The sequence below is a fragment of the Abramis brama genome (assembly GCF_963993115.1).
Source record: "Abramis brama genome assembly, chromosome: 2".
Classification (NCBI taxonomy): Eukaryota; Metazoa; Chordata; class Actinopteri; order Cypriniformes; family Leuciscidae; genus Abramis; species Abramis brama.
This window is the reverse complement of record NC_139964.1, coordinates 36,226,019-36,251,621: the sequence shown is the minus strand read 5'-3', so window position 1 is coordinate 36,251,621 and position 25,603 is coordinate 36,226,019. Positions and strand designations below refer to the sequence as shown.

At 37.4% G+C, this 25,603-nt stretch overlaps 1 protein-coding gene across 1 annotated transcript; it reads left to right on the top strand.

The window, feature by feature from the left end:
- Positions 1 to 578: 578 nt before the first annotated feature.
- Positions 579 to 25,539, top strand: naa15b (N-alpha-acetyltransferase 15, NatA auxiliary subunit b). Its single transcript, XM_084094155.1, has 20 exons — positions 579 to 823; positions 8,986 to 9,070; positions 10,494 to 10,598; positions 11,480 to 11,637; positions 12,863 to 12,997; positions 16,389 to 16,542; positions 16,743 to 16,862; positions 16,975 to 17,070; positions 17,155 to 17,261; positions 17,345 to 17,417; positions 18,378 to 18,547; positions 18,752 to 18,904; positions 18,993 to 19,121; positions 19,227 to 19,440; positions 21,791 to 21,984; positions 22,150 to 22,258; positions 22,664 to 22,762; positions 22,904 to 23,047; positions 23,146 to 23,243; positions 24,525 to 25,539. The coding sequence occupies exons 1-20, from the start codon at positions 770 to 772 to the stop codon at positions 24,723 to 24,725; spliced, it is 2,598 nt and encodes an 865-aa protein (XP_083950281.1). The 5' UTR covers positions 579 to 769; the 3' UTR covers positions 24,726 to 25,539.
- Positions 25,540 to 25,603: the final 64 nt, after the last annotated feature.

Sequence of the window (25,603 nt, the reverse complement as noted above, 5' to 3'; positions counted from 1 at the left end):
TATTCATGTGAATATACGTCGTGTGGTAACGACAAGAAAACGATTTAAAAATAAAATTGCAGAAATTATAATCTAGCAGCATTTTATTATCGAGTTTTCTTATTTATTGTTTACATAATTAAACCAAGTATACTTTCAAAAAAATTATGTTATTATATAATGTCAGTTATGATTATTATTATTATCATTATTATTAACTTGCAATAACTTATTGTTAACTTATTAATTTATTATTAAATGGCAAGAACCAGAACAGAACAAGAACAGACAATCATATTAAAACAAGACAAATAAAATAAAGAATAGGTCATAGAAGAATAAATAAATAAATAAATAGGGGTAATCTGCTAGTTTAAATTCCTCTAAGTTACTGAAATTTAAGGCATTCATCTTCTTCTTCCTTCATTTCAATGATAAGAAATAATGGCACAGTTCCTTGTGAAATATGTAGAAATTTGGATATTGTTTGTATTGTTTGTGTTGATATTCATAGTAAAAAATGTTTGACCTACAAATGATGCGCCCCCTGCTGTCCGTGAGGCGACTGGCAGTCAAGCAGCTTGACCCGGAGGAGAAGCGCCGCATCGGCCATTTTGGGCTCAAAGGGGGCTTTTCTGTCACCACGTGAGGGCTGGGTTAGTAAGTCTGACACGGGCACTAAATCGAGCCGAGCGAGGACTCAGAGAACAAGGGGGTAAAAAACGGGGAAGACGCTGCCTCTCACACACCCGCACTCATTTCACATGTGCTGATATAGAGAGTGTAAAGGATGCCGACAGTCACTCTGCCTCCCAAAGAAAACGCTCTGTTCAAGAGGATCCTGGTGAGTGCTAATGCTCCAGTACAAAAACATCCATCCGACAAATAAAGCCTGTGGGCAACCGTCATGAATGTGATTCTGCGCTAAAGCTAATTTTTTACTACGTGCGAAAATGAACTATCAAAAGAGTCTCTTTCTGTCAAATGGAGGTTAGCTTTTAGCCTGTTAGCTGCTAGCTGTCAGTGTGCTAATGTAGCTTAACATACAGACACAATGCTGATGGAAAGAGGCTGTCATTGGTTGAATAAAAGCGTACGGGGAGTTTAGTCTTCATTTATTTGATCATAAATGGCAATATAACTACGCTTATGCAGTCAAGTGCTCTGCTTTGAGGCTGTGTCAGTGGCTGAAGTGAGTCTCGTGGCCTGTTCATCCAGCAAACCACTTTTAAAGATCCTCAGGATATTTCTATGAAAATGACGTTTTGATTTTGCGAGCTTTGCAGAGCTGTTTGAGAAGATGGGATGAGCTCAGCATGTTTGCAGTGTTTTTCCGTTGTTTGGACATTGAAGGAAAACCTGAGAGTTGAGTGATGCTCAACTTCAGACTCAGAGCTACAAACACTTGACGTGTTTATGCAACTCCAGTTCACTGTCATAGCTCGTGCAGTCTTTGTGCTCCGCTAATATGTAATGGGTTCAACTTAGATTTTAGCAGTCAGGCCTCTTGATGAATGAATGTGTTTCTGTTAGCTGCATTTTGGCTGTTTTATCCATGTTTCATAACACTCATTTAAATGGCTTTGCATGTTTTTTTGTACTGCAGACCTTTAAATGTATTAGTTGGATGTGGGCATTAATTTGATATGGGGAAAGTAGATGGCTTGAGAATTAAAACTGACAGCATGATAGGCTTACATGCATGCATAACCTTAATTGAAACTCTCAGTGCGTCCATACCAAACTTTTTCATTAGTATTCACTTGTATCCAAAACTATTGACGTTCAAACTGCTATTTTGGTAAAACTAATAAGCAATGGTTTTTTAACTATTCCTTCATGCAATAGTGAGGATTCTAGTGTTGTTGTTTTTTTGGCTTGGTCTAGATATAATATACACAGTTAATAATAATATAATATAATATACACTATTTCATGAAGATGTTAAACTGTAATCATTACAAGGCAAGTCTACTAAAACTTGGTTATCTCTCTGGTATGTGATGCGCTGATGTTTTAAAGAGCATTTTGTGAAGCCTATTATTCTTAAATTATCTATCTGCGATGCAAAACTGCAGAAGTAGTAGTTCTTCATGTGAACGTTTTATCTTGTAAAATACTATATGTGAGCTCTGTCGATCATGATTGATCGCATTGTCATCATGAATCCACTGACTGATTTAGCCGAACTTGGTAGTGGCTGAACGTTAAGGATTTTTTTTATTAATTTGATGACCGATATGATTAGATATCACACTATTTAATTTAAAGATAAGTACTGCATAACAATTCTGAAATTTAATTTATATTTATAATTACTAAAGTATTTACTAAAATAATTAGAAATGAACAATTTCCAGAACTTGGACTACTAGTTAGTTATTTCAACTTTAAAGCATTATTGAATCTTAAACCGTTATAGGACAATCAGTTATTTTTCCCCCATGACTGTATTCTTCGACCTCATGCGTGTAACTAGCTTTTACGCTGGCAGCTGCTCTTTGAAGTGTTGTATTGGTTTGGCTTGGAGTCTGAGAAACTCTCTTACCATGTTGGCAGACAGGATAGACTTTTGATGATGGTGAAGCCCGAGGAGGACAGACCCCACCTGGACGTTCTACCACCTTTGCTCGTGGTTGGGTGCTCAAATCACATTGATGGTCAATGTAAAAAGATTGTTTTTACAGTCAAGTAATGGGGCTATGCTAAGCAGCAAAACCTTGACCCCTCGGTTAGGACTGTCTGAGGGACTCGAGATCATCATCTGAACGTGGAGCCACAGATTTGCTTTCTACTGCCAGAGAATTAAAGGGACAGTCACATTAGATTGTGTGTTCTATTCACTTACATTTATACATTTTGGCCCTCAGTTCTATTTAGGGCTGAGCGATATAGCCAAAAAAAATCATCCCAATAAAATTTTTCATATCAGTCGATACTGATAATTATCACAATAAAAGTTTAAAGAGTTTTGCTCCTAAGTGAAAGTTGTAGAAACCAGACCGTTAATTGTGGTTTTAAACTAGGCCTACCCTTTGTCAGAACATGAATCATGTGTATGTTCAGCACAGTTTGCAGTGCAGGCTGTTGCAATATTAATAGTATTACATGTTTTGTCTCTTTGAAATGCACATTTCAGAGTAGTTTGAGTTGGGATGCAGATGTAAGTTTGTTTTTTTGTTGTTTTTTTTCATAAAAAAAGCAGTAACCTCTGTAAAAATTGTAACTACCTCAGTTTTATGTTAAAATTTCAATATTCTGACTGAGTTTAAAAAAAAAAAAAATTATTAAAGGGATACTTCACCGATTAGCATTAAGCTTTTTATCAGTAGAAACCCGGTAGTATTTTCGAATTACCGTGCTTCCCTCCCTCATGTCCCCCAGAGACGAGAGATCTCTGTATTTGTCATTTTGCGTCATCGGAGGCTTTTTTGGCCAGAGGCGAGAGACTACAGCCGGTAGTAGGAGCTAGTTCTGCATGTTTTCAACCCGCCCATAGGGGGTGGGATCTCACGATAAAAGGTTGAGCGAGTGGATTGGGTATTCTGAGCTGGTGTGAGTGAGTGGAGGTCTATACAAAATGAAGCAAGGGTGTAGAGTTACATTCAAGCTATTTTAAGGCATGAATAAAACATTTTTCACAGGATAAAAACGTTTAAAAATCAGATCAAAGATGAGTTATAAGGGATAAAATTATTGACTGCAGGGAGACTTTAATAGCCTACCTGTCTACATTAATAATATAATAAAATTCTATATGAATATCCCACATTTCTGCCACAAAACCATGGTGCTATTAGTGTTACTACAGTAAATCCATGGTAAATGATGGTGATTTGTAGATTGAAAAGCCTTAAATTCTGACTGTATCGTTACGTGCAGTGTTTCTACTGTTTGTCAGCGCTGACTCATCTGGCTTTAAACTGGTTTAAATCACTGAGACATTTAAGTTGTTCATTGAATCCAAGCTTCAGTTCTTCACTGGATCTCTCAGCACTGTTTAGTGTTCACGTGACCGAGACCGGTCAGCGAGTAAACGCATCTGCAATAGTAAGATTATGAAATGTACAATTAATATTGCCAGCCACATAAGAATCGTAACTAAATAATAACTAAATCTAAATCAATTTAATTATAATTTAAATAAAGCTGAACCTAAACACAAAATGCAAACACAAATTAGAAATGTTGCCTTGGTAACTAAATTAAATTTAACAAGTTAAAGTTGAAGTGCTAAAATGATTAACTTTTTGAAATAAATATTAGAGATCCACCTATATTAGGGGTGTGACGAGATCTCGGAGTTGAGTTTGTGTCTTTTACTGCATATGATAATTCATACTCAAAGTATTATTAGACCGTTATCTAAGGCTGTACATACAATATAATAAAACAGTGATATTGTGTAATCACAAACGCTGCGATTCAAATATATTATCATTTACACGTCTCAACAACTCCATCTCTGCATGTGCTGTGAGTTTGGGTTGCTTATAACTTTCATCTGGGAACGCAACGTGCGTAATTGAATCAGATTTGTAATGTAATCGTTTATAAACATAGGCTCTGAGTTTGCGTGTTTTGATGTCCTCTTGTTCAAGAAATCACAGTGGCTGTAGCATTTCTATCGTAAAGAAGTGGCCAAATATTAAAGATTAAGTGGACATTTGTATTAAGCGCTGTTAGGCCAATATTAAACACGGATTTGATCATGCTGTAAAGTGCCTTTGGCACCCTCTGTAGGCATTTGTTATTAACTTATTATACAGAAGTTGATTATTGTGTATATATAGTGTATTACTTTATGTATTTTAAGTGTTGTTCAATAAAACCATATTTGCTTTTTGCCTCATTGTTATGTATTTTGAGTCATTTTAAAGGCTATTGTTCACTTAGGTCTGTTTTTATTAACACATTGTTTTGCTTTTTGTGACTTTCAGTCAAAATAAAATCTTTAATATTATAAAATATTACAAAAATATTTTGTTTTGCCATTAAAAATTTTCTTAAGTGTTAAAATATTGTCTCGTTCTCGTAAACCCAATATTGTGTATCGTCTCGTGAGCTAAGTGTATCGTCACACCCCAACCAATATTGCTTTTTTTTAATAATCGACAGTCCGACACCAATTTTACTTGTTTTTATTCAATTTTATATTCATATTACAATAATAAAATGCATATTTAAATATTCTCAAATACTCTCAATTTATATTAAAATTTGGATTTACATGAATCGACCAATATATCTGTTATCAGCTTTCAAATATAAAGATTTATCTGTTATCGGCATCGGCCAAATTCTTCATAAATCTTTATATTTGTAAGCCGATAGATATAGGCCTATGTTTTTTCCTCTCTTCCACCTCTCTTTTAAATTGCTTATGAATAACCGAATTGGCGGCAATTCAGGGGTGGCAATTGCTTGAATGGTGGGTTCATTCATTTATTATTCTTAATGAAAACTAATAAGATGGCTTTATTCATTTTTTTTATGTTATTTATATGTCTATGTGGTGTTTTGAATATGCTTTAAGTCAGACCATGTGCAAATTCACAAGTCAACATTGCTGAGTATTTTGTCCTTAAAACCGCAGTGAAAAAAAGACGCTTTGAAATCGCTGGTGTTTCTTGCGTCACAAAGTACCTTGTAACCAAAAATGTCAACGTGCGGGCGGGCTTTAGCATATCATTAACTGCTGCAAAGCAGTGGAGTCTTAAGAGAAGCCAGGTTATCCCGGTATATTTTTCTGTTGATATGAAAAATCATGTACATTTAGCAATATAGCAGGTGAATTATGTATATGATGTATATTCCGATGTTATGATGAACTATATGCCTTTCTCCACTGACGTTCCAAGTTGTTCAAAGCATTTCTAAGGATACTGATTTTTAGAAGGCAGACTGAGATGACGAACGGGAACGTGGTTTGTGTAACATTAGCAACACATTATTAGCTGTTTGATAACGTAGTCAAGCAAAAGGCTAATCATATTAATTACCTGAGAGCAATACATAAAACGCATGACCATTCGATACATCGACATGAAAACGAGCCTGTATGAGTGAGTGGAGGTGGGGGTCATTTGCATATTCATGGTTCTGCACATACCATGGATTGTAAAAAACAAAACAAAAAAATGGACGTAGTGTCTGTGACGTCACCCGTAGGTTTCTGAAGAGCATTTTTGTAACCCAAAGTGGGCGGAGCCGGTGTGGTGAAGTATCCGTCACTCTGAAGTGATGGGTCCGGGCTGAGGACCCAATTAGTATGCCATTAGTATGCCTGATCTAAATCTGTTCTCGCGATACGGTAAGGCAGTATCAGTGCAGTAATATCAGGTAAAGCTCATAGCACGATCATCGGATAACGTTAGCTGTATGCTATGCTACTATCTAAGCTAACTAAAAAACACACTAACAACGAGAAATGTTTAATTTCACAATCTATAGCTTCGGTTAAATACTAGTATATGAAACGTATAATTTAAAATACATTAAATACATTAATGACTCGTTATAACGTAGTACAAACGTCTTCTATAATAAAGTGATTTTGTATGATTTGTAACCAGGCACTAAAGCGATTACCCATAAAACGTGCTTTGAACCAATCGGATTGCTTGGGTCCTCAGCCCGGACCCATCACTTCAGAGTGACCGAATACTTCACCACACCGGCCGTCGCCATCTTGCCAGCGGGTCACTCCCGGGTAACCGAAAATGGGCAAAGAGGCGGGATTAGCTGAGGTGACGTGACGGAGAAACAGACAGCAGACAAACGGCTGGTTGTGACAGCAGCGGCAATCCACCTGTCGCTCAAGTGGCCACACCCTTAATTATGCAGAACTTTAAGGCTTAATAAAATTTAAACAGATGGAGTTATAAAAAAAAAAGTCACCCCCTCACAGTTGTCATGAAGGGCAAAATTACCTATATAGACCAAAACCACTTTTTGCACCAGGCTGTAAACATATTTTTTTTCTGCTGTAAAGTTAAGCATTTTAACATATTGGGTCTATGGGATTGACTCTCTTTTGGAGTCTGTCTCTAGTGGCCAGTCTATGAATTGCAGTTTAAGTCACTTCTGTGTTGGATTCAAGAGAGAGGCCAGGGGCCAGTTGCATAAACCTCTAAGACTACTCTTACAAGTTAGACATCAATTTATTTTCTTTAAGACGCTTCATAGCTTTTTTAAATCGTTACATAAAAACGTAGATAAGCCTACTTTGATACCGAAAACTAAGACTGACTGCCCCTGACTAACTGCTAGTAGGTCATACTAGAACTTAAGACACTGTCTTAACATTATGGCTATGTTTATGCAACTGGCCGCAGAAGGTTGCGGCTTGGCGCATACTAAATAGAGCAAGGGTGTAAAGTTACATTCAATCTATTTTAAGCCATGAATACATTTTTCACAAGGAAAACATGTCACATTTAAATATGTAATTTTGGTGATCAAAGAAAAAAATAAAAACAGCATACATACATAAACGAAAACGAAATGATAAACGAAATGACGAAAGACTCCTGCTGCTGATCTGTGCTGCGTTTCTTGTTCGACTCACGTTGCATTGAGCAGACACGTTCAGTTTTTAACTGTAGTGTGTTCTCTAACTAAACTAAATGATTTTTATTACTATTAAAAAAAATCTAAACGACGGTGGGGGGCGGTGCCGCCAGTTTCAGAAACTCTCTTATTCTGAAAGATTAATCTGTGCAAATTGTTCCAAAGAAAAAAGTTTGTTTTTCATCCAAATATGGCAACTTGCTTTGCTTCTGAAATCTCCTTTTTGGCTTACTGCTGATTTTTTTTTTTCAAAATCAATGTCTGATGTGTTATGCATCATGATTTGCAACTTTATAATAGTCCATATAATACAAGCTTTAAATACAAACTTCACTTGTGAAGAGAAACTAAATCGTTTGCAGTTTCATGGGAAAATAGAGTAGGTGGTGTACTTTAACATTTTGAATTTATTGTTCTATTGTACTTGCACAAAGTAATTAGCAACTCAAGTCCATATCGTGTTGTTAAAATCTACTGGGACTGCCCTTTTAATAGCTTTCAAGCCTCTATTTTTAATTTTGAAAGGCTGTTGTATATAGGATGCTCTGAATTGATTTGAAACCATGCCAGTAGTCAGTAGTCCTGTATTGAATGTCGAAGAGCTGATTCCAGATTTGCTGACAGAATGAGGTGATGTTAGTGATCTCACCACCTATTAGCTGAGCAGAGGCCTGTGCAATAGAGGAAACAGAAGCTGCTCCAAATAGAACTACTCAAAGTAAATTACCATCATTTACAGTGTTTGCAGGGGACAGCGTAAGCATGTGCGTTTATCAAGCGCACCCTCACGCAAGGTTAGCCAGCTATGGGTTGTCTTTAGAAAGCACTAACCATAAGAGGAGATACAGATAGTACTGCCAAAGCTCTGCACTGGCAGTTTATTTAGGAGAACCCAGAGTTAAACTAAAAATTGTAACGGAGTATTAAGCTGCACTAAAGTAGCAATGCTGTTTAGAATGTTTTTATTTTAATTTGTTAGAATTATTTTTACATGTTTATGTTACATGTTTGTTTACCTGATCAAAGCTTTTATTTAAAAGAGACACTTAAGCGACAGCGCAATTTATTTTTATTGTTTGCACTCTTTCAGACCCCTTTATTTATTGATGTAGAAGTATTTTTGGTATGTATGGAAGGAGGAAGTGAAATTACAGTATAGGAAAAAGTGTTAAAACTGTTTTGTTCAGTTCAGTGCTGTTATAACTATCAAAAACAGAAATAATATATAATTTCTGTATACCGGTTATCGGGCACAAAAACATGCAAATAATATGTAGGCTATCAGTTCTACAAAGTCAGTATCGGTCAATCTCTAATAATAAAGATCATGAAAATCATCTGCGGGGAAAAACTGTGTTTTCTTCAACTGAAGAGGACTGAATGAGTTTATATTTTTTGCATTAATATATATTTTTTTTCTCCTTATGTCATCAGCGATGTTATGAACACAAGCAGTACAGAAATGGACTGAAATTCTGCAAACAGATTCTCTCCAATCCCAAGTTCTCAGAACATGGAGGTAAGAACCATATTTAGCTTATACAGTTTAATGTGAATAACATGAGCCGCGTTTCCACCGAAATTACCCGGAACAATTTGTCCCAGGAACTTTTTTCCCAGGAACTTTTTTTGCCCCAGACCGGTTGCTTTCTGCGTTTACACCGCGGTCTAAAGTACCGGGAAGGTAAACTGCGCGCAACTGCTCCTACCAGTCTGCGACGGACAGTAATCAGTTTTGAGCGCCACATTTATAATAAGTATGGAGGAGATTCAAACTGTGCTGCAGTTATGTATTGGTTTACTAACAAGGTAATTAACAAAACAAAATAGACGAGCACTGATACTAAAGCGTGTTCAGAAAACTCGTATGCGACGTATGTTATCAGTTATTGTGAGCCTGGGACGAACGCGCAAAAATGTCCTCTTTCGCAAATACGCTTAAAAAAAGCCTGAACCCCGTCTATCAATCATAAATAGTGACAGTCTTGTAAATAGTTGTTTGTTACTAACCTCAAAGCACTATTTCAATCCTGTTATAGTAAATTTGTAACATGGTTTGGAGTGCCTTGCAATAGATGACAATGTGTAAACATAATGACTTAATAATAAAAGCTGTGGCAGAAAAGAGACGAGCACTGATAAAGCGTGTTCAGTAAGCTCGTAATGCTAACGTTAGATATAAAATTTGTATGTTATCAGCTATTGCGGACATTTGACCGTGAGATGGCTGGGACGAACGCGCAGAAAGTTTCCTCTTCCACAAATACCCTTAATAAAGCCTGAAACTCGTCGCCAGTCCACCAGTTTTTTTAATTAAATTCCATATTTGCAGACAGACAACTCTTACTGCATGAAGCCACGACACGAACCGCAATAGATTTTTTTAAAAAGGGAGGTTAAAAATAAACAAAATGCTGCGTGGAGTCATCCAACCAAAATGCGGCGTGAACACAACCAATCAGCTTGTGCAGCGCACAAGTCCCACCCCTGAAAGTTCCTGAACTTTGAAAAAGTACTACCTCGTGAGCAGGGACTATCGGAGGGGGAAATATTTACCCGGAACTTCATTTAGACCCTGGTTCCTGCGGTGTAAACGTATCGAGTACCAGCCCAAAGTTCCTAGTTCCTGGGGAAAGTTCCTGCGGTGGAAACGCGGCTTTGGACACAAATCTAATTGAAATGAGCATATTCTGAACAATATTAACTCAAACATGTCCATATGTATTGACAAAACGGTATATTTAGTGACTGGGCAGAATGACCAATCGGGCACTGTTATTAATAATCTCAAAATAGCCACATATCACTCTGGCTCATTATTACTGCATTAAAACATACATATCTATATAGATTTAGACTGCAGCTGAGACATTTGTTTACCAATCCCATGTAAGTTTACTAGGGCTTAATTAGTGAAAAGTTAAAGGTTATGATCTTTGCAGAGACACTGGCGATGAAAGGCCTGACCCTGAACTGCCTGGGAAAGAAAGAAGAAGCCTACGAACTTGTCCGCAGAGGTCTCCGAAATGACCTGAAGAGCCACGTCTGTATCCTTGAACCAAAACACACGTTTAAAAGACTTCAGTGTGACATCTATATGCGTCAACCTCCAGCATGCAGAGTGGAGTATGGTAATGGTCCATGTGTTGGAGCAGATGGAATGAGTTTGTTTCCTCATGTTCACAGCAGCAGAATTAACACTCCAGTATTTGTCTCAATTTGAAGCCTGTCGTCGCCGGTGGGGGGTGGGGGGTGGGGGGGGTGGGGGGGGTGGGGGGGGGGGATGGAGCACAGCCAAAATTCCTGCCCTGTGTCTGACAATGATGTGCAGTTACACCATGAACTGTTTGGAGGCCAAACACATAGTGTGGTGTTTCCTCGTTGCCGGTCAAATGCTTCACATTCTAGAGGTTCATGTGTTACAGGAGAAAGAAAATACATTTTGGAATATAATAATAACTTTTTATTTTTTTATTGGTTGTTTCTACATGAGATACAGTTACCACACGTTTACCAAAATTGAATTGAAAATGTTTGATAGTGGATAGACAAAAGACACTGTCAGCTTAATACTACCAATTTTATTAATGTGGAATGGCCTTGTTGAAAATATACAGTAAAAGCCATTATTTTGCAACTTGTCCATATAACTTTTTTGCCTATTATCTCTTTACCTTCTTACCACCCACAAAATAAATGAAAACATATAGACATCTTAATAGCTCTTGCAAGGGGTTTGTTATATTTGCGGATCATTTTTGTTATCCCCGGTATAGCCGACTCATTGTGTCCGGGGGGGGGGGCAAATATTTTGTCTTGGGCTTTGTGAATTTTAGTGATCATTCTGGGCACAGCACTGACTGTCATCAGCTCTCTAGTCTTGTTTCTCTTAGAAAACTAGTTGCTTTCCTTAATGTGACATTTTCAGGCTGGCACGTGTACGGTCTGCTCCAGAGGTCTGACAAGAAGTACGATGAGGCTATTAAGTGCTACAGAAACGCTCTGAAATGGGACAAAGACAACTTGCAGATCCTTCGAGATCTCTCCCTGCTGCAGATCCAGATGAGAGACCTGGAGGGTTACAGGGTGAGGATGTGTGTTCATTTACAGTACTGTTCAAAAGTTTGTGGTCATTATGATTTAAAAAAAGAAAGAAATGAACTTTGAAATGACTTTTATTCAGCAAGGAAACTATATGAAGTGAATCCAGTACTAAATCAAGGAGTTTATTATTATTGTTATGAAAATAGATATGACCAGGTTGTATATACAAAGGGGAAGATAAACCTGTTTGTGATTTTGTGTAATAATTTGAGTGTAAAACGCATTTTAATAGAATGTCCATTTTTAAGTGATATTAGACAACGTTTTTATTCAGAAAATGTATTAATTGACGTTTTTTAAAAAGTTTCTCCTGGAAGAATTTTAGAATTTCTATTATATATTAAATTGAAAGATTCTATTGTTTTTACTGGTGTATATTGATTGTTTTTAAGACAAAATTGTTAAATTATTGTAAACAATATATTGACGTGATATTGTAATCATAATTATTTATAAAAATTGAAATACTGTTGTTTAACATGAATATAGCCGTTGCTGCTGATGTTAAATCATAAATAAATACATTTACTTTGCCAGTAAATGGTGTAACTTTAGCTTTGCCATCACTGTCAAGAGTTACTTTAAATTGTAATAATATTTCACAATATATTATTTTTTTAGTTTTTGCCATAATTTGATCAAATAAATCCAGCGTTGTTGAGCATAAGAGACTTCTTTCAAAAACATTTAAAAATCTTAATGACCCCAAACCTTTGAACAGTAGTGTGCATTTCATTTATTGTAGAATATGCACTGAAATATTATCTTAAAGGAAAATATGCTCTTTAATGTAATTAATTAAAAGCCCCGTATGTGTGCACAATGTTGAGGTGAAACACAAAAGATGCATGCATGTGTGTGTGTTGGGCTAAATACAGCGGCCATGACTCAGCAATGTCCATTTCCTGTCTCTTCAGCCTGTTTCTCTCTGCTCTTCTCTTGTGTCTTTTTGTTTTTGTTTTCTGCGGTATGATAAAGTGGTTGTGTAATGTTTCGTAGCCACAGGCTACTCTGATACCTGCTTTTACCACTGAAATGAAAGCCTCAGATTTGGGCTTTGTGCAATATTGCTCCACTGTTGCTTTCAGTAGTTTTAGATGGTACTTTGTTACATTGTTTTGAAAGATCCAATTTCTCCTCTCCATTCAGCAAGAGCTTAAACCCTTTAAGCTTTTTAAAACCTAACACTGTTTTGACTCTCTTATAGGAGACCCGGTATCAGCTGCTGCAGTTGCGGCCAGCCCAGCGAGCGTCATGGATTGGTTACGCCATTGCGTATCACCTCTTAGAGGACTACGAGATGGCCGCCAAAATCATTGAGGAGTTTAGAAAAACACAACAGGTAGATACAGACATGACGGGCAGATGCAGCATTTTTTATCGTGTAGGGTCACAATACCAAAATGCTAGTATACTAATGAACATAGTAATGTATCAATATGCTTTAAAACGACATGGATTGTGAAATGTTATTAAAAAAAAATATTTGAAAAATTAAAATAATGGTATGTAGTAGGGGTGTCCCCGACTAAGGATTTTCATAGTCGAATCTGAATCGTCAAGTCTTGCCTATAATCGACTAATAGAGCTGGTAAGTCCCACCCATCCGTAAAACCCCAAGTGGACCTCTAGGTTGAAAAATGGTCAATGCAAGTGAATGTGAGAAAATAATTATTTTCTGGTCCCGTTTGAATTGTGCCATGAATGTGAACATATGTTGTCTGTGAATTTTTTTAATAATTTTTCATGTTACGAGTTTGACAGTATATTGTATGATTCTTTGGCTAGCAGTTGTGGAAAAGACATAACGAGAAAGACTACATGTCGCCTATGTGACGTCACCCCATAACACATTTTCCCTCCACTTGTCAAATCACAGTGCTAATGCTGCGATAATCTATGGAGACAGATCGAGATGCCTGTGTGTTTTGTACCCAAATGTCACCATTCAAACCAAATGGGCTGTTCTTTCTTCAGATTCCCGTCTGATGCAGAGAAGAGTTGTAGTCCACAAAGTGCTCTCACACAAAGTCTAACCGTATCAAACTTCGACCCGCTAAATTGTAGCATTCTTCACACGAAAAATTATATTAAAAATTCACAGACAACATATGTTCACATTCATGGCAAAATTCAAACGAGACCAGAAAATAATTATTTTCTCACATTCACTTGCATTGACCATTTTTCAACCTAGAGGTCCAGTGGGATTAGCGGAAGGGGCGGGACTTACCAGCTCTATAGTCGAATCGTGTGTGGGGTTGGGGAGGGGGGCGGGGCTTTAACATTTTAAAGCCGTGATGTACAGAACATCACACAAAGATATAGAAGAAAATGTATAAAAACATTTTGGATCAAGAAAACTAAGAAATAACATAAGTAACTCCAGAAAGGCCACCCTGTAGATAGGATTTGCATTTCACATGCAAATCAAATGAAATCGGCTAAATTGCCTGTGCGAGCATGCTCTAGGCCTACAGCGCAACATCGATGCACTGAAAAATAATCAACAATTAATTTACAGAATTAAAGAACACAATATATATTTCTAATAAATAAAAATACAAAACGAAATAAGTCAGAATTAAGTCACAAGATGCAGAACAAATGTGTGCAAAATGCCTAAAGTGCAAAGGAACATATTCAAAACACAAGCATAGTTAAATTAGATAACCCTGAGTGATCAATTAATAAAATAAAAATAAAGAAATTATCAAAATAACGAAGTGGCAGTCTTTTTAGCTAAACATGTTCACAGCATCCAAAAATCAAATTAGAAACGGCTGAAATGTTTTGAAATAACTTGTACCCTAACTGATCGAGAAAAAATTCCAGTCTTTCACTCTGTCTGTGTCCGTTTGAGTCTTTTCAAATTGTGTGCATGGATAAAATACATTCTAAAACGCTTAACGTGAAAAACGTTTAACGGCTTAATGTCCTAAAACTATTATGTTAAAAATAGGACTTTTACTGGCTTTTCACAAATCACGGAAGTGACCTCGACGTCCTGGTTAGCGGTAGCATAAGCCATCAGGCAAGTGTTATTTAAATAAACTCCTGATGTACTTACAAACTTTCCAATGCCTCGTTTTATGAGTACAGAACATATTTGTACTACTGTAGAAGTTTGGTACCATTCTGGGCATTATAAGTGGGGGTAATTGAAAACAACCTTGGATCCATTAGCGCTTGCACTATATCTCTAAATAAACTCTAACTTTAATAATGTTCGACCAAGGGAAAAAAAAGCTTCTGGGGCGTGTTTGGCTCGGGGTCATGGTGCAAAGGACCTTAGGTTGAAATTACTCTGAACCATCCCTTTAATAAGGTGTGTAGCCTACTGTGTACATACATTAAATTCTTTGCACATTTTTATTGACAGCATTATCATAATGGGCTGTATATTAACGTATTGAAAGAAAAACGGTAGTTCTATATGAAATCATACGTTGAGCACCCTCATATAGCCAAAATGGCATGATCCTCGTTTAATAGCACCTCTACGAAGATTCGACCGTGAGATTGGTAGTCGAATCGGGCTCCTCCTATCAAAGCATCGAATCTTCGACTGTTCGGGATCACCCCTAGTATAAGTGGTTTTTTTTTTGTTTTTGTTTTATGATGTGCTTGTATCAAGGTTATTAAAACCATAAAAACATTGTTGTATATAAAAATAAACATAAATTGAAATAAAATATAAAATATTTAAAATATTAAAAAACTTAAACTAAACTTAAGGCATTTCCCCTTTTTTATTTAGTACATTCTTTAACTTGATATACTAAGAATAAAAAAAGAATAATAAAATATAACAGTATCTCAATGACAATATAATAGTATCTCAATAAATATAATAGTATCTCAATGATTTATATTTTCAGTTTTCATTTTAGTTTGTTTTAATTAAACATTTGTTGTCGTTTTGTAATTTTTATTAGTTTTTTTTATTTCTATTTTTTTTTTTTTTTCTGTAGTTTTAGTGCTTCAACTTTAGCGTAAAAGGACATTTGAAATTTGGCTTTGGTTAGTAACTGTAATTTAAGTTTTTCATCCAATTATTTTTTTATTTTATGTTAATTTATATCATTTCAATTAACAAAATAGGAGTTTTTCAAGTACAGAGCCAGTCAATAAAACACAAATTTTCAAGTTTTTTTTTTTTTTTTCATCATATTGTTGTTTGACTAATATATTTTTTTTCCTTCTTTTATTTTGTTTGTCATATGAGACAGTGGAAATTGGATTGGAAAGTAGAGGAAGATTTATGCAAACATCTGCATTGTATCAAAACATTCACGGTCTTCTCAGAGCATGCATGCATATGAATGTTCAAAAACTGGTGCCTGTCAGTGAGACAAAGACCTTTTTTAAAAAAAAAAAGAAAAAGTATATAGTATAGTATCAACATGCGTACCAAAGTACCTCTACTTTTCACATCCCTATTAACTTGGAATAGATTTGAAAGAACAGGGGCAGATGTATTGTGAAAACTTCAACCTGCCACTACAGGTCAACAGGCAACACAATAGCATACGATCATTGTGGCTTCCAAGATAAGACGCTTACTTCCTCTCATTGGTTTCTAGCCCAACAGGAAACTACAAGTTGGCAGGCTAAATAAATAATTCCTAAATGTTTTATATTATTTTAGAGGGATTAGTTAATGCAACAGATAATTTGTCTGTGTATTTTTAAGGTGTTTGTGAATGTTTTTTTCTTTTCTTCTTTCTCAGACGTCCCCTGATAAAGTGGATTACGAGTACAGTGAACTGCTGCTGTATCAGAATCAGGTCCTGAGGGAGGCGGGACTCTTTAGAGAAGCTCTGGAGCATCTCACCACCTACGAGAAACAGATCTGTGATAAACTGGCCGTGGAGGAAACCAAAGGTACATCACCACTTTCTTCCCCATCTTCCACGTTTTTCCTTTGTTTCCTGTTTTATCTTCTGCATTTTATGATATTTTGTCCATTATGCAGTTTTTCCTTTTCACATTTGGCTTGTCTAGCAGATTGACTTCCTGTTTGTGGTGCCCTATGGAAAATTATCTCTCGTTTCATTCCTTCTGTTTGTGTTGTGGATGTGTAGGGGAGCTTCTGTTGAGTCTGGAACGGTTCGAGGAGGCGGCAGATGTATACAGACGACTGCAGGAGAGAAATCCTGAAAATTGGTCTTATTACCATGGCCTGGAGAAATCCCTCAAGCCTGGTACACACACGCAAGCTGATTCGCCAGCATTGTTTTTATCTTACATCTTATAACAATATGCATGCACATGAGTAACAGTTTAACAAAACACAGCATTTCTGGTGTTTTTCAGTGAATGCAGAAGAGAAGCTAAAGATCTATGAGGAGGCCTGGGAGAAATACCCTAAAGGTCTCGTACCTCGCAGATTACCGCTCAGCTTTCTGTCTGGTAAGCAGCTCTTCTTCTAGTCTAATACATCAGCTTCTACCGTAATTGTGGATTTGTTGAATAAAATGCTTGTGTATTGTTCAGGGGACAAGTTTCGAGAGTGTTTGGATAGATATTTAAGAATGAACTTCAGTAAAGGCTGTCCTCCAGTCTACACCACACTCAGATCTCTCTATCAGGACAAAGAGAAGGTGAGGAAACACACTACACGTACAGAACATTCATACTAGTGTTTACGTCCAGATGGGTTTTTCACACGTTATTTTAATTGCAGGTGTCAATAATTGAAGAATTAGTTGTTGGTTTTGAAACGTCATTACGGAGCTGTCGAATGTTCAGCCCAGATGGTATGATTTTTTTCTTTATTTCTTATATTTACTTTTTATTTCATTTCATGATTAAATTATTTGGATTATAAGGGATCATATCATGAGAAGTCAAATTTTGCTTGATCTTTTAAAAAGTCAGAACAATATTTCAGAACACAAAAACTTGCCATATCAAAATGGTGTTAAAGCAATTGTTATGTGAATACCCACAGCTATGTGAAAAAAGTGGATAAAAAGTGATGGTTCACCCAAAAATGAAAATTTGCTGTTAATTTACTTGAGTCAAAAAACATACAGGCAGAACAAAATAATACCCGTGGCTCCTGACGATACATTGAGGTCTTATGAAGCGAAACAATCGGTTTGTGCAAGAAACTGAACGTTATTTACAGCATTATTACCTGTAATCTAAAGCCTCGGCAAATGGTCCTGAGCGCGGGCTTCCTGTCACATAATGACATATCCCTTTAAGCCCAAAGTATACTTTTTCCAAAGTATACTAATTTTCGTCATCAGGAGAGTCTGTGGATGTCTGTGCACACTGTCCGCATGCAGCCCAATTTTTGTTGAGACCACAGAAGAGTCCACTAGGTGGCAGTTCCCAGTTGTGATGTATTGTACAGACAGTAGTCGAAGAAGAGTGCGGAAAGAGCGATTTAAGAAAACAAAGCAGCATATCATTCTCCATCGTTTTTGTTCTTGTTTTAAACTGTATATGCAATGGCGGATCCACTGCTTCTTCTATCCTTCTGAGCAAATGTCCTGTAAACGACACAACTCAGTGCTGCCCTCTGTTGTCTTGTAGAGTATAGAAAAGCAACTGTACTGCGCATGTCGAACTCGTCCAGCAAGTGGAAATTATGGAGAAATTAAATGCTAGAAATGTATATGATTCTTTTTATGCTGTGGTGAGCCTTCTGATTGGTGTATTGGTGGATAAGCATTTATCTGATTGGTTCTTTTGCTGGTCACATGTAGATGATGGCAAAGAGGAGCCGCCCACTACGTTACTCTGGGTGCAGTATTTTCTGGCTCAGCACTATGATCAGATCGGCCAGCACACCATGGCTCTCGAATACATCAACGCTGGCATTGAGAGCACGCCTACTCTGATAGAGCTCTTCCTCATTAAAGCCAAGATATACAAGGTAAGATACAAAACACATCATACACCATTACCATTTTGAAGATGCTTTTCATTCAATTTGCAGTATGCTAATTGATGCGAGCTTCATTCTCTCATTGAAAGGTGCAACTAATCAATTGAACATGAGAATAATTAGGTGGGTTCAGCGATTTGATTGTCAGATATCCCAGCTCCATCGTGTGTCTTTTGTATTTCCCTCTCTCAGCATGCTGGGAACATCCGGGAAGCAGCTCGCTGGATGGATGAAGCTCAGGCCCTGGACACAGCAGACCGTTTTATCAACTCCAAATGCGCCAAGTACCTGCTTAAAGCAGGTCTGGTCAAAGAAGCTGAGGAAATGTGCGCCAAATTCACAAGGGTAAGAGGAGTGTGCGCTCGTGCTCATTTGTGTACACAAGCAGGCTTCTCTCTGGTGATTATGTTTGTATCTGTTTTGTGTGTCTTAGGAGGGAGCGTCTGCAGTAGAGAATCTGAATGAGATGCAGTGTATGTGGTTCCAGACTGAATGTGCTCTGGCCTATAAATCTATGAAGAAATGTGGAGAAGCACTCAAAAAATGCCATGAGATTGAAAGGGTTCGTTTTTTTTCTGCTTTATTTATATGATGATTTTTGTGTGCTGATTTTACCTCCTCATCTGATTGTTTACCTCATTTTTTTGCTCACATTCGTTCCTTACAGCACTTTGTAGAGATAACCGATGATCAATTTGACTTCCATACATACTGCATGCGGAAGATGACGCTGCGTTCCTACGTGGACCTGCTTAAACTGGAGGACGTGTTACGTATGCACCCATTCTATTTTAAAGCCTCACACACCGCCATCCAAATCTACCTCAACCTGCACGACAACCCGCTAACGGATGACAGCAAGGAGCTACAGGCTGAAACTGGTAATATGACTGAATCAAGCCCTGCATATCGTTGCTGTCGGGTGGAAACCTTGTATCTCCATATTTTGCCTTTTTTTCATAAATTAATACTATTGGTCACCCTTTACATATGTCTTTGGGTTTTACAAATATTTACTAGTGGTGGAACGGATCACAAAATTCACGGTTCAGATCATTTACGTTTTTTGAGCCATGGATCGGATAATATTTTCGGGTCAGCAAAAAAAATAATTAAGAAAAAAAAAAAAAAAATATATATATATATATATATAGGGGGGGTGGGGTAACTTTGCTTTTCATTTATTACTAAAAGCTCACTTGAAGTTCTTCGATACTACATCAAAACCTTCTAGCCTAACTGATAAAGTTTAAACATTATTAAAAACAAGTGAACAGTCAGTAATAAAATAAGAACAAATACACAAATTACAAGCAGAGATGAATACTAAATAACAAAGTTACAAAGTCTAACTGCCGTGCAAAGGCCGAAACTTCGTTTTTGGTCGAAAATGAGTTATTGATATTTTTGGCTCATTCAAGACCTCCTTTATCATGTGGATAAGTTTGAGTCAATGTCGTTGTTTTTAGGAGAAAATAAAGGGTTGTCTTAACAGTAACTTCCAAAAACCAAGGCAGAAGGCAAAACCTTTTGCTTTGTTTTGGAACGCTCATATTGAGTTATGGTACTCTGCCTTTGTTTAGCCGTGAGTCAATATGAAGTTACTGTGCCGGTGTTCTATCAAATAATATCTGATTTTACAGTGTTCTGCCTTTGTTTTTACTGTCCATTAAAATTTGCCGCATTTAAATTACGGTTTAACCTGTGTACAGCTGCCATCAGTCCCTGTAACCTCTGAAATGTCCTCAGAGTGACAGCTATGTCCTGCACAAACGCGGTCAGAACATTTAGTGCTGGCCGTGCTGTCTGAAACGTGTGTGTCTCTCTCTCTCTCTCTCTCTCTCTCTCTCTCTCTCTCTCTCTCTCTCTCTCTCTCTCTCTCTCTCTCTCTCTCTCTCTCTCTCTCTCTCTCTCTCTCTCTCTCTCTCTCTCTCTCTCTCTCTCTTCTGCGTTTAAAATTGTTTGAATGTGTAAATTGGCAAGACAAAACACGTCCAAATGATAAACTTTCACTCTATGATGGTTAAATTTAGCAGTTAATCCACTAATCACATGCGTGCCGAACCGTGGGGCCTGGTCCGTACGGATCAACTTCGATCCGCTCCACCCCTAATATTTACCATCAAAAAATATTAAAAAGAGCTTGTTATATTAAAAAGATAACTTCAATGTACAAGCGGCAGCATGTTTACTATAGGCTACTGTCACTTCAAGACCGCACCTAATATAAACGCATATGACACGCATCTTATTTTCTCAAATGTTTGCTTTCACTTTAGACATGACCAACTGTGTTTATGTACACCTTGTGTGTATTTGACAGTATTAGCTCAATAATACTCGAAAAATAACTTAGTCCAGTAACCAGGCGCTGTGTGACAGGCTTTTTAATGCCTGTGCGCTTCAGGTGTACACGCTCAGAAAAGCGCATGTTATAACAGCGTATCAGCCCGCGAATGAAATGTTTAACTGACTTTAAAGCACATGCAAATAGTGAACTTTTGTGAATTGCAGTGTCCCATGAGTGTAACTCTACCTCTGCGTTAACGTGATGTGAAGTACGTCGCGTTTTACAGTATGTTGAGACTGAGGAGCCAGAACTGCAACTGATAGAATGCACTGTAACACGATACTACGATATTTCTTCAAAAGAGGATCGTGGAGAAAATCGTGATATCGCACACCCCTATGTACGTTTTTTTTTTCTTTACTCTGGAAACACTATGCATATGAAGGCTAATGAGCGGAGAAGAGTGTTTTAGTCTAGCATTTGTTGTAAAGTCATAGCAATACTGTCTTAAATAGCCTGTGCATATCATTTTGTCTTTAATAACATGAGATTTTGGCCAGATGACAGAAACTGAGCACCCACATAGCTACAATAAACTTTATAACCTGTAAGTTGATTCACATTTTTTTATGTGATTCACTTACTGCCTCAGATGCGACCGTTCTAATGAAGGACAAAACATGTATGTCAGACGCCTTGTAACTCCATTTTAGCTTGATTTTGGTAAAATGCTAATAATATAATGACACATGCAAGTGTCTGACCAAATATAAACCACAATATTAACTGACAACAGGCAAGTGTTTATTTACAAAAATAGTGTTTTTTCCATTTCCTGAAAAGCGGTTTTGGACATGCAAGGTTTCCTCCCGACAGCGATAATATTTTTCACGTGTTTTCTTAAAAGGAAGTATGCTTAATGCTGCTGGTTTGTCAATCAGGGAACCTGACTGACAAAGAACTGAAAAAGTTAAGGAATAAGCAACGGAGAGCACAGAAGAAGGCACAGCTGGAGGAGGAAAAAAAGAATGCAGAGAAAGAGAAACAGTTAAAGAACCAGAAGAAGAAAAAAGAGGATGATGACGAAGAGATCGGCGGACCTAAAGAGGAACTCATACCAGAGAAACTGGCCAGGGTGTGTGTTTGGTTTGAGAGAAATGTTTGTGAATGTGGGGAATTCTGATGAGAAAAGAAAAACACAATTCATGTCTTTTGTAGGAACCCAAGGGGAAGTTTGAAGGAAGTTAAAAGCTGTTATTGTGCTTGAGCTGTTACAGAAAGAGTTATTTTGTTTTCCCAGGTGGAGAACCCATTAGATGAAGCTGTAAAGTTTCTGACACCTTTGAAAAACCTGGTGAAGAATAAAATAGACACACACCTTCTGGCCTTTGAAATCTACTTTAGGAAAGGTATGTGCTTTACGTCTCTGAACCACAGTCTCATCTTCATTTGAACAATCTAGTAGTCATAATATTTAAGTCGGCACGAAATGAAAATTCCCCTTCTAAATGCGTGTTATTGATCTTTTTGTGAACAATTTAACCATGCATATGTTTCTTTTTTTTTATTCAAATATAATTGGTGAAACTTAACGTATGCCGGACTTCTCCGGTTAACACCTTTCTTACAATCGACTGAAAGCTCGCTTTCAGATTTGCCTCCATCCATCCAATCAACAACTACCTTTATTTTTCCAATTATATTTCACTTGGATGTACATCACAATGTGAAATAAATGATCTGTCGCTACTTCTGTTACATTGTGAATTTAATAGTTGCATTATTTTAATGGTCTTTGTCATCAATTTCCTCAGAAAAGTTCCTGTTAATGCTGCAGTCTGTGAAGAGGGCCTTTGCAATAGACCCGGACCACCCTTGGCTTCACCAGTGTCTAGTGCGCTTCTTTAAAGGAGGTGAGTGAACCCAGAGTGTGCTTGTTTTCTTTACATTTAATCAATCGGTCACTCTTTTGACTTATTTGTTGCTTCTGACACCATATTCACCTCCATGTGTTAAGTTTGATCAGTAATGTGTTCATTTTGATTGGCTAACAGTGTCCGAAAGTAAAGACCTAGCAGAATCGGTCTGCATGGTGCTCAAGCAGGAAATCTCCAGGCTGTTTGGGGAAAGTAATGCCAAGAGCTTCAACCAGGCCTTCCTCACCAAGCACTCCAGTTCCATCCCTCACCGAGTAGCAGGTGCACATGCTCAACACTTTATATTCACAGTTTTTTTTTTTCTTTTTCAAACGACTACTTTTCCATAATGCATTTTCACCTGTTTTCTTCCTTCACAGCTGCCAAAATGATGTTCTATTTAGACCCTTCAACACAGAAGAAAGCAATGGAGCTGGCTATAGCACTTGATGAATCACTGAACAACAGAGGTGTTCAGGTACATAGTAGACTACATGACCTTAAGAGGATTTTACTAGCTGGTTAATGTATAACAAGTGACAAGAATGGACACATTTGGGTAAATATTGTAAAACTACTTTTTAAAAGGATAGAGTTTATCCATACTGTCCCTTGTAGAACATGCACAGCTTTTTATTTCAGAGCGATTTCTTCACAATATTGATTTGACTAGCTATCTGCTTTTTTTTAATTATTAAAGCTTATGTATTCAGCAAAACAAGGCAGTTGTAAGAAAACAGTTGGCTGACATACACTACATGACTTTTGCACAGATATTTTCCCTGATTTGCATGTTCATATTAGCTTTGATTCCGTCCAGTCTGAGGATATGTAACTTGTTTGATATTTTGAGCTAATTTTAAATATAGTTTTCATTTGCCATGCATCTCCTAGCAGCATGTTTCTGCATGCATTTTAGTTCGGAACTACTTGAAAATCTGCTAAGTCGTTTAGTTTTACTCTGTAACCATTTACATAGTCACTAAGTGTATGATGCTTAGTGTTTTAAAATCTCTTTAGATTTTAAAAGTTGTGTCGAGTATTCCAGCCTTTACTGTGGGCCTCTTTACTCCTGGTCACTTCATGCATTTTCTCTGATCGGATATCTCTTCAATCGTGAACAGACCAGGTGTAAATGCCCTCCGAAACGCTTTCGGATTTAAATCCGATCCCTCAAACCACTTCAGGAGCTGGTTTGAGACTCATTCCAAACGAAACTGGACTAGTATATGGACTGTGTAAATGCATCTGGTTGATGAAACCACATAAATTTTACTCCCAGAATGTTAAAAAATAAACATGTGAGAGCATGTTATAGCCAGATATGACAGCTCTACTGCAAGACAGATGAGCAGCTGAGTTTCTCTTCAGCAAGCTGACGTGCAAACTGCCGCAAATGAAACTGAAAGTAAGTCGCAGACTCTCAAAACACAATCATCTTCATTAAAAGTAGTGTGATTAAACCAGTGCTGATGCTGCATTCTCTCCTATTGCGGCCTTTGATCTTGAAATTAGCTGATGATAAATAAAATGCAACTTGTATCTGTTGCTTCCGTTGACATGAACTCCGTTAAATTTGCATATAGCAAGGGAATTGAAAATCGGATTTATATCCGTTTTGCGGAGACCCATTTATGTGGCCGAGTGTAAATGGAACCGTTTTAACAAATCCGATAGCTATCCGACCAGTAAAAACACATGAAGTGACCAGGTGTAAACAGACCCTATATTATAGCCATACTACTTTATTTTCTTGCAGATCTGTACAGATGTTTTGGAAAGCCTGCGTGATGGCAGCCTTGGAGAGGCTAAAGAAACGGCCGAGTTATACCGAGCGGAGTGTCATAAGATCTACCCCTATACGCTGGCCTTCATGCCTCCAGGCTATGAGGAAAACATGAAGATTGCGGTCAATGGAGACGTCTCCACGGAAACTGAGGAGCTGGCCAATGATATGTGAACATCCGAAGAGGGTGAAGGACTGAGGGAGGAGGTGGAGGAATGGGAAGCGGTGCGGCACCGCCACTGTCGAACACCCCAAGACGGTTGCCATTGACTATTGCGGTTCTATGAGGAACTTCCTGCGATCTTCTACACCCCCAGAAATTGCAGTTAGGACTCAGACAGTGACTGTGTTTTGGAGTGGAGGAAGAAGAGGAGGGGTGTGGAGGGAGAGACGAGAATAAAATGCCCATTTTACTTTTTTAACCTTGCTGATGACTACTCTCTAACTGAAAACTAGTCAAACATGCATCCCATTTTGAAATACAGTATGTCTGAATGCAAACTTTATGCAATGGCGAGAGCAAATCCCATAGTCAACAAACCAAGCAAGAGAAACACACTCAAACCCGTCTTTCCCCTGTTTTAAAGAGTAATTTATATGAAAAATAAAAGCTTAAAAAGGATATTGGCTTTTTGTGCAGGAGATCTGGTGTGAAAAGGTGGCTGAATCGTCTGAAGTTGGACATGGTTTTGGGGGAAGGCTGGGTGGACAGGAAGTGATGTCCTAATGGGGAAGCAGCATGTGTAGATGTTCCTTATTGCATTTCTTGGAGGTGTCAAAAAAAAATGGTTTGATAATGACAGTAAACTGTTATCAAGAGCCCTTTTCCCCTGCTCTGTGTTCCAGCTTCCCTCATTTTATCACTCTGTCTGATCCATTTGGGTTACAGTGTTCAAAGAAGAGTTTGTTGTATGATATAGTTTTTTTTTTTTTTTTGTAATAAAAAAAATCTAAATGTAAGGGCACACATTTGGCACCAGCCCATCTACTGTTCCTTCTCATTGACATTGGTAGGGTCTTTAAAAATCTTCTAAGTATTTAAAATGTTTTGG

Excerpts from the sequence above, each read along its gene's own strand:
- naa15b (XM_084094155.1), top strand. The coding sequence starts at position 770 with ATGCCGACAGTCACTCTGCCTCCCAAAGAAAACGCTCTGTTCAAGAGG. Across the intron at positions 824-8,985 it reads CTCTGTTCAAGAGGATCCTG|CGATGTTATGAACACAAGCA; the intron begins GTGAGTGCTAAT and ends TTATGTCATCAG. Across the intron at positions 22,763-22,903 it reads AGTGCGCTTCTTTAAAGGAG|TGTCCGAAAGTAAAGACCTA; the intron begins GTGAGTGAACCC and ends ATTGGCTAACAG.